Source organism: Sminthopsis crassicaudata, chromosome 1 (assembly GCF_048593235.1).
Source record: "Sminthopsis crassicaudata isolate SCR6 chromosome 1, ASM4859323v1, whole genome shotgun sequence".
In the NCBI taxonomy this organism is placed as follows: Eukaryota; Metazoa; Chordata; class Mammalia; order Dasyuromorphia; family Dasyuridae; genus Sminthopsis; species Sminthopsis crassicaudata.
In genome coordinates, this window is record NC_133617.1 from 348,871,796 (window position 1) to 348,889,066 (window position 17,271).

General features: G+C 36.4%; 1 protein-coding gene across 1 annotated transcript in view; it reads right to left on the reverse strand.

Moving 5' to 3' along the window:
- The window catches only part of SLC6A18 (solute carrier family 6 member 18), a 67,906-nt gene that overhangs the window by 35,248 nt on the left and 15,387 nt on the right, over positions 1-17,271 (reverse strand). The window contains exons 2-3 of the mRNA XM_074279168.1: positions 4,075-4,215; positions 2,415-2,552 (exon numbers count right to left, since the gene is read on the reverse strand). Coding sequence (XP_074135269.1) covers positions 2,415-2,552; positions 4,075-4,215 — 279 coding nt within the window. The remainder of the gene's footprint in view (positions 1-2,414; positions 2,553-4,074; positions 4,216-17,271) is intronic.

Here is a 17,271-nt window from a genome sequence, read left to right on the forward strand (position 1 = left end):
TTTTTTCCATTTTATCAAATCTATATTTTAACGAGTTATATGCCTTTTCCAAACCCTCTTGCAAAGTTTCCATTTCCTTTCCCCATTTTTTGTCTAGCTCTTTTCAAAGATCCTTTTTAATTTCTTCTAGGAAAGCCTTGTGTGATGGGGACCAGATTACATCATCTTTTGGGGCTTCACCTTGAGATAATCTTCTTTTAGTTTCCTTTGGGTTTGAAATCTGTTCTTCTCTTTCACCATAAAAACTGTCTATTGTCAGAGTTCTCTTTACTTTTCTACTCATTTTTAAAACATGTTAAGTTCTGCTTTTAGGGCAGGGGAGGTTTTCCAAGCTTCCTCTAAAGTGGTGGCTTATTCTATAAGTGGCTGCAGCTGCCCTGGGTCTGTGCTGATTCACCCCAGGTGCTGGGTGGGCATGGCCAGGTCCTGTGAGATTCTGGCATTTTGGGGTTCACTATTGATCTTTTGTGTTTGTGTTGGAAGTTTTATAACTTCTTTGCTGATCTGTTGGTTTGCAGGCAGGGCAGAGTGGCCAACACTGCTGTAGATTCCTGTAGATTCTTCCCTGTAGATTCTGCACCAGGTGGAGTCCTAACTCCTGCAGAGTCTGCATTATCTGCACTCCCAGGGTCTGTTCTCAGCCTGCTTGCACCTGGCTGCCTCCCTCCTGTTTCCAATTGAAATAGACCTTTTCTGGCAATTTTCAAAATTATCTTCTACTGGTAATTTGTTGCACTCCCATATTTGTGGGTTCTGCTGATTCAGAGCTAATTCAGAGGCTGGATTTCATAATGAGTGAGTGTGAGGGTTGTAGGAAAAAGTCAGAAAGAAATGTGCATCCTCTCCACTATTTTCAAGCCTAGTGTATTTCTATAAGACTCTCCTCATCAGTAGAGAGAATAATTTTTCTACACTGAATGGTTCTGTAAAGATCAATGTTGGGGAAAAGGGGAGATGTCTTCTTGCTTTTGGTTTTGAAAAAGGATGCAAGAGACCTCAAATTTTCTTCAGGAAGAAACCTCTACAGAGAGGAAAAAAGCTTTGGAAAGCTATTGTAACATTGTTTCAGTGATGTCCCCCTCTTTTTGTGACCTCATTTGGAGTCTTTTTGGTAAATATTCTGGAGCAGTTTATCATTTACTTCTCCAGCTCATTTTACACATAAGGAAACAGGGGCAACTCATTCTACCTACCCTCAGAAGTCCTTTCTTTGGTAAAAGGGTTTTGTCTTTACAGAGACCCTGAATACCTTGTGTTTTCTCTGGAAGCCAGAAGTAAGGAGATTACTCCTCTTCCAAGCTCTCACTAACTCTGACTTTCATATAAGCCCTCTGGGTAGAGTAATCATTCTTTCTCCACCAATAAGAATTTTATGCAAAAAGGCATAGAACTGTTCCAAATTCTAGACACTGTCCAGCAGCCCTGTCACTCTTCTCAAGAAGCTTCAGTAGTTCTCCATTGTCTTTAGGATAAAATATAGCTCCTCTGTATGTCACTTAAAGCTCATCATTCTTTCTAGGCTGATTACAGATTGATCTCCCCTATACCTTCATCTGACTTACTTTCTGTTTCTTGTTTGTGATATTTAGATTCCCTCTTTTGTGTCATCAGAATCTCAAATCTGGAACCATTGTCCTCCTCATCTCTAACTCCTTTCAGGCTCAACTCAAGAGCCATCCTCTTCAAAAAGGCATTTTTGATTCCCCTACGTGTGTGTGTGTGTGTGTGTGTGTGTGTATCAGTGAATATACTGTGCCCCTTGGTAGTTAGTCCACAAGCTCCTTGAGGGCAGAGACTATCTCACTCTTACATTTCATCCCTGATGATTAGCACAATAACTGGTATTTAGCACACATTTAAATTTGTGTTGATTGTTTAATTTATAGAGGATGCATTAAATGCTTTGGATTCTACTCTCTGACCTTATTTCCAAAGCATTTAATACATCCTCTATAAATTGCAGAAGTTCCATCAGGATCTTGCCTGCCCATGACTCTCTCCTCCTGGATGAGAAGAGGGTTTCCTCCCAAATTAAAAGTATTTCTGGATCAAGCTAGGAACCAAGACATAAGATCTGCAAAACAGTGATATGCTTTGCTATGCTGAGGCAGGCACTGAGGTAAGCTATTCATTTTTTAGCCTCAGAAGCCTTTTCTTCAGTAGAAAGAGACAGCAATTGCTTAGAGATGGACATATAGATATGACATGGGAAGAAACAGAGAACTTGGACTTTTGACATACTTTGTACACCCCCTACACTCCCCTCCACATACACAGAGTTTACAAATTGCAAGATGACTGTATTTGTCCTGGTCGTCTGTTGGTAAATTGTCTAGATTATAAAAAAGCTCCAGGAAGAAATGGAGTTCTGATCTCCCCAAATGACACACAGAAAGCACCCACTTACTCTTTACCTGTTCTATTTTCATTCGGAGGACAAGAGCTCCAAGGAAGGGGGCTTTGGAAAGAATTCAGAAAATACCACAACACCCACATTAAAATGGTATTGTAGTACAAGCTCACCAGGAAGGACACGAATAAACATCCAATGCCTGTAAAACAGGAAAAAGTCTGTTGTTACAGGGTCTGAGTTTGCAAACACCAAACAAGCAACTTCTCACTCTTGCTGTCAGCTCTTCTTATTTCATTTTATATTTTTTATTCTATATTTTAATTGTTTTTTGAATGTTTATCTCTCCAGCTAAATTTGGATCTTCTTGAGGGTTATTGAAAACTATGTCTCATTTAGTTTTCAATCTCTTAGCATCTGGCATAGCACTTTGCACTTTGTGGTAGGTGCTCAATGAGTGTTTGCTGAATTACATGGAATAGACTAAAAATCAGTGGGCTATTTTCCTTTTCCTGAAATAAAATGAAACTCTTGGGTTCTATTGGGTAGCCTTGTTGAGTTCACATGTTATCCCTCTTCTCAAAATCCTTCAGGAACTCTTTATTGATAAATGAAAATGTGTACAAATTCCTTTTTCCTGGCATTCAGGCCATCTATAATCTGATTCTGACTTACCTTGCCCAGTCTTCTGGAACATACACTAACTCTTCTTTAAAATCAACATATATTTGCCATTTTCTAATCTCATCTCATTTCTCATCAGGCTGGAGTACTTTGGTATACTTCTGATCTTCCTAGATGCTGCAGCTAAAATGACCTCACACTTCCAAAATCTTTCACCCCCATGCACAGAAAGCTCATTTGGAGAACCTCATCATCCTTTAACTTTGGCTATCCACCTCATCAATACCTTCTGTTTCTTGGATTGCAACATTGGACCATGAACTCCAAATTTCCATTTAAGGAGAGAACTCAGTTCAAACATTTTTTTCATTTCTCATCTAAGACTGATGTACCCTGAAATTTCTCTGACAGACTTCTCTACTAAGCACCCACATTGGGTGACTTCTCCCTACTTGCTCTTCCCTTTTAAGCTTTCTTTTGTATTTTGTCTTCCCCTTTTAGATTGTAAGCTCTTAAAGCCTGGAGAATGTCTCTCTTTTGTATTTGTATCTTTAGTATTTAGCACAGTGTACATAGTAGGTGCATAATAAATTTTTATTAACTATTGACTATTCTCTTCTTCCTCTAAGCATTTGTTTCCACTATCCCCCATTTCTGGACTGGATTCTCCTTCATCTACAATAGCTGACACCTCATACTTCTTTAAGATGCCCTAGATACCCCAAGCTAAAAATGATCTTTCCCTTATAAAATTTTTTGTGTCTTTCTAGTTGCTTAGACCTCTCCTAATCATTTTTTGAATTCTAATTTTTAACAAATTATATCGAAATATTTTCATGCATACATTTTCTTATTAGACTATAAAGTGGTTGAGGTCAAGGACTATATTCTGTTTTATTTTTGTAACTAGCACCAATAATGGTGCCTTTGTAGGATAAATACTTAATGGATATTTGTCACATTGAATGAATAAAGCTTGTTTATTTTTAATTTATGCCTCCTCACTGCTTTTTCTACAATAAAATTGTTCTCATTCAGCACTCTTCAACAAAGTGTATGAATAGAGCCAAGATGTTCTATCAATGGCATGGCAGACATACCTACTCCTTTAAGGTATGGTGAGATGGTGCTCCATACTCCAATACTACCTTTCCTTAAACGCTGACCAATGGCAAGTTCAATGTGAAACAGAGGAATTCCTTCAAAGATCAGGGCAACAAAGTATGGAATTAGGAATGCTCCTGTAAGTAGAGATAAGTGTTAGAGAACGAATATTTTTATATATCTTTGACAGTCCTATAGTTAGTAGTTTAAAGAGGTTATTTAGCATAGATTCTATATCTCAGATTGAATAGAAGCAGATAAAAACCCATTTACCTCTACTAGATCTATAGTGTAGTCTCCAATGGGTATATGAACATGACATTTACTCTGTTAGGTATTGCTCTGTATTAGTCCATTCTATTGTATACATAGTTGTGGACCTTTACTTTGCCTGTAGTTTCTGACTTCAGCTGGAACTCTCAGCTGATAGACTATCTTTTCCCATAAGAAAATTGGGTTTTACTGGTCTCTCTTTTAGCTTAGAATCCTGAAGTTAATCTTCAAGTCCTTTAAGGAAACAAACCCTTCAAATACCAGTTTCAGATAAAGAGAAATCTTTAATTGCTCTTCTCTATACAATTAGACAATGATTTATCAGTTCTCAGAGTGTTGCCCATGGGGATTTTTTTTTCCTCCAGAATAAGTTTTTACCTCTAGGACATCAAGTTATTTTGGAAAATAGAACAATTAGCCAGCTTAGTAAAAATTAATGGATATTTAATCCATCTTTAAATTATACTTCCTACTACTAACAGACCCATATTCTTGCCCCAAGTTTCTATTTGATTTAGGATAAGAAATCTTTTAATTCTTATCTAACCCCTGATTAATTCATCCTTTTGGAAATATATCAGAAGCTACCCTTTTCATAAACTACAAAATGCTAGCTAGATTTTTAGGTCTCTTCAATTTTTTGAAACCCCAACTCTTTTGGTTTCTTTGCATTTTTTCTCATGAATGGGAGGAGAAATTTAATGGAAAAAACCTCCAGATAGAGCCAAGCAGAAGCATCATGAGGGGTAATGTGAGACTCAAATGAAATAATAGATTTAAAATATCTTGCAAACCTTAAATCACTTTATAAATGCCAGTTATTAATATTAATATTATCATTAATTATTCTACAGCTAACAGGCCTCCAGGCTTCATTCCTTGAGATACTTTAGTGCTGCTGAGTTTAAACAATGTGTATAGTGCAGTCCAGAGATAGGCTGGTAAAATTTCCAATTAGATAACAGGTCTGGAGCATAAGAAATGTACTTTAAAGTTTGATCTGCTTTATCTACACTTTCTTAAGTTTAGACAATACACAAAACAATAGTCTAGTCCTAATTTGAAGTGTTTGCAGATTTCTGAGATGAGAATGCTTACATTGAAATTTAATATCCTGCTGGTTAGAGCTGTTCCCAGCACATCCCTGGGCATCACCCTCCACTTCAAGCATTTATTTATATTTCCCAACTTTATCATATACATCTAAGCATCTCAGATTTTGAGTTGTCTTACATTTCAATTACATTTTTCCTATTTTTTTGTATTTGGGAAAGTGTTATAAAAAGAATATAATTTTAATAAATAATTGAAATCTAGTTTCTGAGTGTATAAATTTTTTTTTTTGGTCAACGTACTTTTAGAAATGACTCTTGGACATTATCTAGGAAACTAGAGGTAATTAATCACCTTACTGTATTCTGTCATGATCAAATCACATCTATACATATTGTGCTCAGGTCTAGAGGCCACATAGTAGGTGGGTTAATTCACTTAAGCATTTTGTAAGAGACCATCACCAACATATGAGCTTTTTCAAGGAGACTGAGGGAGGGAAAGGGACAAGCAAACAACCACATACCTTCCCCTTTATCATATGGTTTTGAAAGGACTTTGAAGGTAGATACCAACTAGCAGTAGGGAATCCCTAAAGACTTTTTCTTCTAGACTAAAGGGACTAAGATAAAAGAAGACTTGTAAGAAACAAGAGAATTGAGACTCAAGGTGCTTGCTTATACTTCCTCATCTTTAGGAGAATTAAATGTCCATAGTTGTCTCTCTGGATGCAGATGGCATTTTCCATCCCAAGCCTGGAATTGTCTTGGATCATTGTAATGCTGAGAAGAACTATGTCTATCAAAGTTAATCTTCACACAATCTTGCTGTTACAGTATACAGTGTTTTCCTGGTTCTGCTCCCCTTACCCAGACACTTCTGAAATGGTTTTACACTCATCATTTCCCACAGAACAATAATATTCCTCTATATTCACACACCACAACTTATTCAGCCATTCCCCAATTGATGGGCATCCACTCAATTTATGACCTCTTATCCTTACACCAATTACCCCTAAAACAAGTAAGTCAAAAGTTTATTTTCCATCTCAGCAGGAGCCCGTAGGAGCATTTTCACTCATCACAAAAATTCTACAGTAAATAAGCATCTATTGGAATATAGGAACTTAGAGCTCTCCAGCAGTCCCATCTGAAAGCAACATAGTTTGAACAAACAGGATGATACCAAGCACTCAATTGCCCCATTTTGCTTCAATTCTTTCCCTCTTGTGTATCCCTTTAGTTCAAGGAAAATGTACAAAAGGCTTCTCTACAAGAGGTAGCTGTTGTTTGCTATCAGAGTCCCTCCAAGATTGCAAGCCTAACCTCATAAAGGTTATTTGAAGGAACTGAGAATGGTTAGCCTGAGAAGACAAGTTTTAGGGAGAATATGGTAGTTATCTTCCAGAAATTTATAAGATGGACATATGAAAAAGTCATGGTAATATGGTGGAGAACTTGGAGAGGGGGCTTTGCAATCAACAAGATTTGGGTTCAAGTATCACCTCTGACATATTTTGTTGTTTGATTGTTTTAAAGTTATATGTGACTCTTTGTGACTCTATTTTGGATTTTCTTGGCAAAGATACGGGAGTGATTGGACATTTCCTCCTCCAGCTCATTTTACAGAAGAGGAAACTGAGGCAAATAGGTATTGCCCAGAGTCACATTAAAGTAGTGAGACTAGATTTGAACTCCAGTTTCCTGATTCCTGGCCTGGTACATAGCATATCTAGCTGCCTATGGGATCCCATGATCCTAAGTCTGTATTCCAAAGAGATCCTTAAAAAAAGGAAAATGACCACATGTACAAAAATACTTATAGCAGCTCTTCTTGTGGTAGCAAATAATTGGAAATTGAGGGGATGCTCATTAATTGGCAAATGCCTGAACAAGCTATGGTATATAAATGTAATGGAATACTATTGTTCTATAAGAAATGGTGAGCACATAAATTTCAGAAAAATTTGGAAAGACTTAAATGAACTTGATGCTGAGTGAAGGAAGTAGAACCACAAAAACATTGTACCCAGTAACAGCAACATTGTGCCATAATCAACATTGACAGACTTGGCTCTCCTGGGAAATGTAGTAATAAAAGATAATTCCAAAAAACACATTATGGAAAGTGATATCCATATACAGAGAAAGAACTATGGAGCTTGAATGCAAATTGAAGCATACTATTTTTCCTTTTTCTTTTCTTTTTTCTCTTTCTTCTTGTTTTTTGTGATTTTTTCCCCTTTGTCCTTATTCTTTTTTTTTTTTTTACAACATGACTAATATGGAAATATGTTTAATATGATACATGTGTAATCTATATCATATTGCTTGCTGTCTTTGGAAGGAGAGAGGGATAAGAGGAAGGAAGGAAGGAAAAGAAGGGAAGTGAAAAACATGGATCTCAAAATTTTACAAAAGTAAATATTGTAAACTATCTTTACATGTAAATGGAAAAAATAAAATATTATTTTATAAGAAGAAATGTTTAATTTGGAAATTTTCAATATCCATGAAATCATAGGTCTGTCCTATCTCTGTCACATGTGAGAGAGGAACTAAAAATATATTCTTATGTAAATCCATAGTTGAGAACTAGAGATAACAGGAACAGATTTAAGATCAACATAAGGAAGAACTTTGTAAATATTAAAACTGTCAAAAATAAAATGGGTTGCTTTATGAGTTCTAATGGTACTTTCTGTCATTGAAAGTGCTCAAGAGGAGGCTGGATGACTAATAATTAGGAATGTTTCAGAAGGGAGTTTGGGTGACATTTGTGGCACCATGGGCCTTTGGTAATGTGATTCTCTTCCATTTCTTATTCTTTCCCTTTCCTCTCAAGTTGATGCAGTCAGAAAATCATTCACTCAATTGGTCCAGAATATAATCACAAGATACAAGTATTTAGGAAATTTCCCACAATCTCATCATAATGTGTGAATGTGTTCTTAATCAAAGGGAGAGAATTATTGAGCTTAACAATTAGATGAATGCAAATGATACCAAAAATAGCTTGTTATTCATTGACAAAATTAGTTATACCTCTTGGGCCTACATATAGAAATATCAAGTTTGCTAATATAGTAGTGAAGGATTTGATACTTGGTAATATTTTGTAGAAGCATATCTCTGTGTGAGTAAGAAGAAAGGACTACTCTCACTCTTTGGGCCATGTCACTGAAATTATTGGACCAATAGGAGAAAAACACACCCAAAACAGATATGATTACAGGTGCAAAGAGACAGCCAACTGAGGGAGGAGGCAATTTTAAACTCTGACCAGTGGTAGAGTGGTAGATAGAAGTGCAGGCTAAAGACAAGAAAAAAGGGGCAGTTAGATGGTGCAGTGGATAGAACACCAGCCCTGAAGTCAGGAGGACCTGAGTTCAAATCTGATCTCAGAAACTTAATACTTCCTAGCTATGTGACCCTAGGCAAGTCACTTAACTCCAATTGCCTCAGGAAAAAAAAAACACAAAAAAAACCCCTCAAGAAATAAGACCTGATTGGCTAAGAAATAGACTAGTTGATCAGTGGAATGGGTTAAGTTCATGGGACAAAATAGTCAATAACTATAGCAATCTAGGGTTTGATGAACCCAAAGATCCCAATTTTTGGGATAAGAATTTACTATTTGACAAAAACTGCTGGGAAAACTGGAAATTAGTATGGCACAAACTAGGCATGGACCCACACTTAACAATGTACACCAAGATAAGATCAAAATGGGTTCATGATTTAGGCATAAAGAATGAGATTATAAATAAATTAGAAGAACATAGAATAGTTTACCTCTCAGACTTGTGGAGGAGAAAGGAATTTGTGATCAAAGAACTAGAGATCATTATTGATCACGAAATAGAAAATTTTGATTACAGCAAATTAAAAAGCTTTTGTACAAACAAAACTAATGCAAACAAGATTAGAAGGGACTCAACAAAGTGGGAAAACATTTTTACAGTTAAAGGTTCTGATAAAGGCCTCATTTCCAAAATATATAGAAAACCGATTCTAATTTATAAGAAATCAAGCCATTCTCCAATTGATAAATTGTCAAAGGATATGAACAGACAATTTTCAAATGATGAACTTGAAACTATTTCCACTCATATGAAAGGGTGTTTCAAATCACTATTGATCAGAGAAATGAAAATTAAGACAACTCTGAGGACCATTACATACCTGTCAGATTGGCTAAGATGACAGAAAGAGATAATGACGAATGTTGGAGGGGACGCAGCAAAACTGGGACACTGATGTATTGTTGGTGGAGTTGTGAAAGGATCCATTCATTCTGGAAAGCAATTTAGAACTATGCTCAGAAAGTTATCATACTGTGCATGCCCTTTGATCCAGCAGTGTGACTACCAAGCTTAATCTCAAAAAGGTACTAAAAAAGGGAAAGGGACCCCTTATGTGCAAAAATGTTTGTGGCAGCCCTTTTTGTAGTGGCTAGAAACTGGAAATTGAATGGATGCCCATCAAAGAATGGCTGAGTAAATCATGGTATATGAATGTTATGGAATATTATTGTTCTATAAGAAATGACCGGCAGGATGAATACAGAGAGGTTTGGAGAGACTTACATGAACTGATGCTAAGTGAAATGAGCAGAACCAGGAGATCATTATACATTTCAACAATACTGTATGAGGATGTATTCTGATGGAAGTGGATATCTTCAACAATGAGAAGATCCAATTCAGTTCCAATTGATCAATGATGGATAGAATCAGTTACACCCAGAGAAGGAACACTGGGAAATGAATGTGGATTGCTTGCATTTTTGTTTTTCTTCCCAGGTTATTTTTACCTTCTGAATTGTGCAACAAAAGAATTTTAGAGATCTATACACATATAGTGTATATATATATATATATATATATATATATATATATATATATAGTTTTTTTTTTCGTTTTATTTATTTATTTTTTTAATAATTTAATTTTTATTTAATTTTATAATTATAACTTTTTTTTGACAGTACATATGCATGGGTAATTTTTTACAACATTATCCCTTGCACTTACTTCTATTCAGATTTTTTTCCTTTCTCCCCCAACCCCCTCCCCCAGATGGCAGGCAGTCTTATATATGTTAAATATATTACAGTATATTCTAGATACAATATATGTGTGTAGAACCGAATTTTTTGTTGCACAGGAAGAATTGGATTCAGAAGGTAAAAATAACAGTTTACACTCATTTCCCAGTGTTCCTTTTCTGGATGTAGCTGATTCTGTCCATCATTAATCAATTGGAATTGGATTAGCTCTTCTCTATGTTGAAGATATCCACTTCCATCAGCATACATCCTCGTACAGTATCATTGTTGAAGTGTATAATGATCTTCTGGTTCTGCTCGTTTCACTTAGCATCAGTTCATGTAAGTCTCTCCAAGCCTCTCTGTATTCAACCTGCTGGTCATTTCTTATAGAACAATAATATTCCATAACCTTCATATACCATAATTTACCCAACCATTCTCCAATTGATGGACATCCATTCATCTTCCAGCTTCTAGCCACTATGAAAAGGGCTGCCACAAACATTTTGGCACATACAGGTCCCTTTCCCTTCTTTAGTATTTCCTTGGGATATAAGCCCAGTAGTAGTATGGCTGGGTCAAAGGGTATGCACATTTTGATAACTTTTTGGGCATAATTCCAGATTACTCTCCAGAATGGTTGGATTCTTTCACAAACTCCACCAACAATGCATCAGTGTCCCCAGTTTTTCCCACAGCCCCTCCAACATTCATCGTTATTTGTTCCTGTCATCTTAGCCAATCTGACAGGTGTGTAATGATATCTCAGAGTTGTCCTTAATTTGCATTTCTCTGATCAATATTGATTTGGAACACTCTTTCATATGAGTGGAAATAGTTTAAATTTCATCATCTGAAAATTGTCTGTTTCATATCCTTTGACCATTTATCAATTAGAGAATGGCTTGATTTCTTATAAATTAGGGTCAGTTCTCTATATGTTTTGGAAATGAGACCTTTGTCAGAACCTTTAACTTTAAAAATATTTTCCCAATTTGTTACTTCCCTTCTAATCTTGTTTGCATTAGTTTTTGTTTCTGCAGAAACTTTTTAATTTGGTGTAATCAAAATTTTCTATTTTGTGATCAATAATGGTCTCCAGTTCTCCCTTGGACACAAACTCCTTCTTTCTCCACAAGTCTGAGAGGTAAACCATCCCATGTTCCTCCAATTTATTTATGATTTCGTTCTTTATGCCTAAATCTTGGACCCATTTTGATCTAATCTTAGTATGTGGTGTTAAATGTGGGTCCATGTCTAGTTTCTGCCATACTAATTTCCAATTTTCCCAGCAGTTTTTGTCAAATAATGAATTCTTATCCCCAAATTTGGGATCTTTGGGTTTGTCAAAGATTAGATTGCTATTTTTATTCACTATCTTGCCCTGTGAACCTAACCTATGACACTGATCAACTAGTCTATTTCTTAGCCAATACCAAATGGTTTTGGTGACTGTTGCTTTATAATATAGCTTTAAATCAGATACACTTAGACCACCTTCCTCTGACTTTTTTTTATTAGTTCCCTTGCAATTCTCGACCTTTTATTCTTCCATATGAATTTTGTTGTTATTTTTTCTAGGTCATTAAAATAGTTTCTTGGGAGTCTGATTGGTATAGCACTAAATAAATAGATTAGTTTGGGGGAGTATTGTCATCTTTATTATATTCGCTCGGCCTATCCAAGAACACTGAATGTCTTTCCAATTATTTAAATCTGACTTTATTTTTGTGGCAAGTGTTTTGTAATTTTGCTCATAAATTCCTGACTCTCCTTTGGTAGATATATTCCCAAATATTTTATACTATCGACTGTTATTTTGAATGGAATTTCTCTTTGTATCTCTTGCTGTTGGATTGTGTTGGTAATGTATAAAAATGCTGAGGATTTATGTGGATTTATTTTGTATCCTGCAACTTTGCTAAAATTCTGAATTATTTCTAATAGCTTTTTAGCAGAGTCTTTGGGGTTCTCTAAGTATAAAATCATGTCGTCTGCAAAGAGTGATAGTTTTGATTTCCTCATTACCTACTCTAATTCCTTGAATTCCTTGAATCTCTTTCTTGGCTCTTACTGCCGAGGCTAGAGTTTCTAGTACTATATTGAATAGTAATGATGATAGTGAGCAACCTTGTTTTCACTCCTGATCTTACAGGGAAAGGTTCTAGTTTATCACCATTACATATGATGTTTACTGAAGGTTTTTAAATATATGCTCCTTATTATTTTAAGGAATAGTCCATTTATTCCTATACTCTCAAGTGTTTTAAGTAGGAATGGATGTTGGATTTTATCAAATGCTTTTTCTGCATCTATTGAGATGATCATATGGTTTTTATTAATTTGATTATTAATATGGTCAATTATACTAATAGTTTTTCCTAATATTAAACCAGCCCTGCATTCCTGGTATAAATCCCACTTGGTCATAGTGTATTATCCTGGGGATGATTTTCTGAAGTCTATTTGCTAATATCTTATTTAAGATTTTAGCATCAATATTCATTAAGGAAATTGGTCTATAGTTTTTCTTTCTCAGTTTTCGATCTACCTGGTTTAGGTATCAGTACCATGTCTGTGTCATAGAAGGAATTTGGTAGGACTCCTTCAATCCCTATTTTTTCAAATAGTTTACATAGTATTGGAGTTAGTTGTTAGTTAAATGTTTGGTAGAATTCACCTGTAAATCCATCTGGTCCTGGGGACTTTTTCTTAGGAAGTTGGTTAATAGCTTGGTCTATTTCTTTTTCTGAGATGGGACTATTTAGACTACTTACTTCTTCCTCTGTTAATCTGGGCAAGCTATATTTTTGAAGGTATTCTTCCATTTCATTTAAGTTATCGAATTTATCAGCATAAAGTTGAGCAAAGTAGCTCCTAACTATTGTTCTAATTTCCTCTTCATTAGTGGTAAGTTCACCCTTTTCATTTTCAAGACTAACAATTTGCTTTTTCTCTTTTCTTTTTTTAATCAGGTTTACAAAGGGTTTGTCTATTTTGTTGGTTTTTTCATAAAACCAACTCTTAGTTTTATTAATTAATTCAATAGTTTTTTTACTTTCAATTTTATTAATCTCACCTTTTATTTTTTGAATTTCAAGTTTTGTGTTTGTCTGGGGGTTTTTAATTTGTTCCTTTTCTAGCAATTTTAGTTGTAAGCCCAATTCGTTGGCCCTCTCTTTCTCTATTTTATGCAAGTAGGCCTGTAGAGATATAAAACTTCCCCTTATTACTGCTTTGGCTGTATCCCACACATTTTGGTATGATGTCTCATTATTGTCATTTTCTTGGGTGAAGTTATTAATTATGCCTATGATTTGCTGTTTTTATCCAATAATTCTTTAGTATAAGATTATTTAGTTTCCAATTATTTTTTGGTCTATTTTCCCCTGGCTTTTTATTAAATGTAATTTTGATTGCATTATGGTCTGAAAAGGATGCATTTACTATTTCTGCCTTACTGCATTTGATTTTGAGGTTTTTATGCCCTAGTATATGATCAATTTTTGCATAGGTTCCATGAACTGCTGAGAAGAAAGTATATTCCTTTCTGTCTCCATTTAGCTTTCGCCAAAGATCTATCATATCAAACTTTTCTAGTATTCTATTTACCTCTTTGACTTCTTTCTTATTTATTTTGTGGTTTGATTTATCTAATTCTGAGAGTGCAAGGTTGAGATCTCCTGCTATTATAGTTTTGCTATCTATTTCCTCTTGCAGCTCTCTTAATTTCTCTTTTAAGAATTTAGATGCTGCACTACTTGGTGCATATATGTTTAATATTGATACTGATTCATCATTGATGCTGCCCTTTAGCAGGATATAATGCCCTTCCTTATCTCTTTTAATTAGATCAATTTTTGTTTTTGCTTGATCTGAGATGAGGATGGCTACTCCTGCTTTTTTGGTTTTGCCTGAAGCATAATAGATTCTGCTCCACCCTTTTACTTTTAGTTTGAATGTATCACCCTGTTTCAGGTGTGTTTCCTGTAAACAACATATCGTAGGATTCTGACTTTTAATCCAGTCTGCTAACTGCTTCCTCTTTATGAGGCAGTTTGCCCCATTCACATTTATGGTTAGAAGTACTAATTCTATATTGCTTGCCATCCTATTAACCCCTGCTTATGCTTTTCCCCTTTCCTTCCCTTTTACCCCCCTACCCAGTATTAAACTGGTGAACACCACTTGCTTTTCACAGCCCTCCCTTTTTAGGATCCCTCCCCCACCTTAAAGATCCTCCCCTTATTTTACCCCTTTTCCTCGAAATTTCTGTATTCCCTTCCCCTTAGCTTACTCCTTCCCTCTCCCTTTTCAATGAAGTGGAAGAAGTTTCACCATAAATCGAATATGTCTATTGATACACACTATGTTCATCTCCCTCCTTTCTTTCTCTCAGATATAATAGGTTACCTTTGCCTCTTAATGAGATGTAGTACCACCACTTTACACTTTTTTATGATATAATTTCCTTTCCACCTCTAGTTTCTAAGACAAATTGTACATATGTTCTTTACATATTTTTTTGACAGAAGTATAGTTCTCAAGATTTCTTTTTACCTTTTTAGAAATCTCTTGAGTTCTGTATTTGAAGATCAAACCTTTTATGTAGGTCTGCTTTTTTCATCAAAAATAGATGGAATTCATGTATTTCGTTAAATGTCCATCTTCTTCCCTGGAAAACGATGCTCATTCTTGCTGGGTAAGTTATTCTTGGCTGCATACCAAGTTCCTTAGCCTTTCGGAATATCATGTTCCAGGCCCTGCGTTCTTTTAATGTGGATGCTGCTAGATCCTGGGTTATCCTTATTGTGGATCCTCCATATCTGAATTGCTTTTTTCTAGCAGCTTCCAATATCTTTTCCTTTGTCTGATGGTTCTTGAACTTGGCCACTATATTTCTTGGCGTCTTGATTTTAGGGTCCCTTTCAGTAGGTGATTGGTGAATTTTTTCAATGTCTATTTTACCCTCTGTTTCCAGAATGTCTGGGCAGTTCTCTTTGATAATTTCCTCAAAAATGGTGTCTAAGCTCTTTTTTTCCTCACATTTTTCAGGGAGTCCGATTATTCTCAAATTGTCTCTCCTGGATCTGTTTTCCAGGTCTGTTGTCTTTCTGGTAAGGTACTTGACATTCTTTTCAATTGTTTCATTTCTCTGGTTTTGCTTGACTCCCTCTTGGTTTCTCCTTGAGTCATTCATTTCTACTTGTTCCAGTCTAATTTTCAATGATGTATTTTTTTCACTCACTTTTTTTATATCTCTTTGTAATGGTCCAATTGAGTTTTTATCTTCTATGGAATTTTTTTCCATTTTATCCATTTTATTTTTTAGAGAGCTGTTTTCTTTTTCCAGCTCACTAATCCTATTTTCCTTGGAGTTGTTTACCTTTTCCAGCTCACTAATCTTGTTTCTCAATGATTTGATTTCTTTATCCACTCTGTCTTTGAATGCATGGGATGACTTCTCCAGGCTCTCTTGCCAAGCTTCCCTTTCCTTTTCCCATTTCTCTTCCAGCTCTCTTGTGAGAGCCTTTTTGATTTCCTCTATGAGGTTCTTTTGTATTAAGGAGCAGCTTATATCCCTCCCAGGGGATACATCTGGGGACAGTCTGTTCCTAGTCTCCTCAGCATTTGAAGTCTGCTCCCTCTCCACACAGAAGCTGCAAATGGTTAGAGCCCTTTTGAATTTTTTGTTCATTTTGTCAGAGTAGGAATCAAAGAAAACAAACTGACAAGAGAAACTATTGGTCTGTTTTGCGGGGGATGGAGCTGGATGGTATTAATGGGTTTCCTCTACAACTGGGGGTAGGGCAGCAGAGAGCCACTAACAGAACAGCAATGACTATACTGAGTCTGGGCTCTGAGGCTCCGAGAACACATCGAGTCAGTCCAGGTGGGGGTTGGGGGTAGCCGGGCTCCGAGAGACACTGGCTTTCTGGGATTTTAATCTTCACCTCTGGAGTTTACACCCTCTCCGCTGCTCCTGGCTTGCTGCCAAGACGGAGCATCCACACTGGGGCAAAAGCCCTTTCACAGAAACGGCAGAGATCGCACCCCTCCCCCTCCGGTCTGAGCTGTGTGAGCTGCCTGTCTTGCTCTGGCTGCCTGCCCTCAGTCTGCGCCCAGTTTGATTGACCCTCCCCCGAGCAAACACAGACCTTTTCTGGCGACTTTCAAGGATGTCTTCTCTTGGTGATTATTTGTGGATTTCTTTCTGGGTCAAGCATTACGTCTGAGGCTTGTCATGAAGTAAGTTCTGAGAGAAAATGAGGAGCTCAAGCAGCTGTCTGCCTCCACGCTGCCATCTTGGCTGGAAGTCCTATATATATTGTTTTAAGATATACTTTAACATGTTTAACATGTATGAGACTGCCTGCCATCTAGGGGAAGGCATGGAGAGAGGGAAGGGAAAAGGAAGAAGAAGAAGAAGAAGAAGAAGAAGAAGAAGAAGAAGAAGAAGAAGAAGAAGAAGAAGAAGAAGAAGAAGAAGAAGAAGAAGAAGAAGAAGGAGAAGGAGAAGGAGAAGGAGAAGGAGAAGGAGAAGGAGAAGGAGAAGGAGAAGGAGAAGGAGAAGGAGAAGGAGAAGGAGAAGGAGAAGGAGAAGGAGAAGGAGAAGGAGAAGGAGAAGGAGAAGGAGAAGGAGAAGGAGAAGGAGAAGGAGAAGGAGAAGGAGAAGGAGAAGGAGAAGGAGAAGGAGAAGGAGAAGGAGAAGAAGGAGAAGAAGGAGAAGAAGGAGAAGGAGAAGGAGAAGGAGAAGGAGAAGGAGAAGGAGAAGGAGAAGGAGAAGAAGGAGAAGAAGGAGAAGAAGGAGA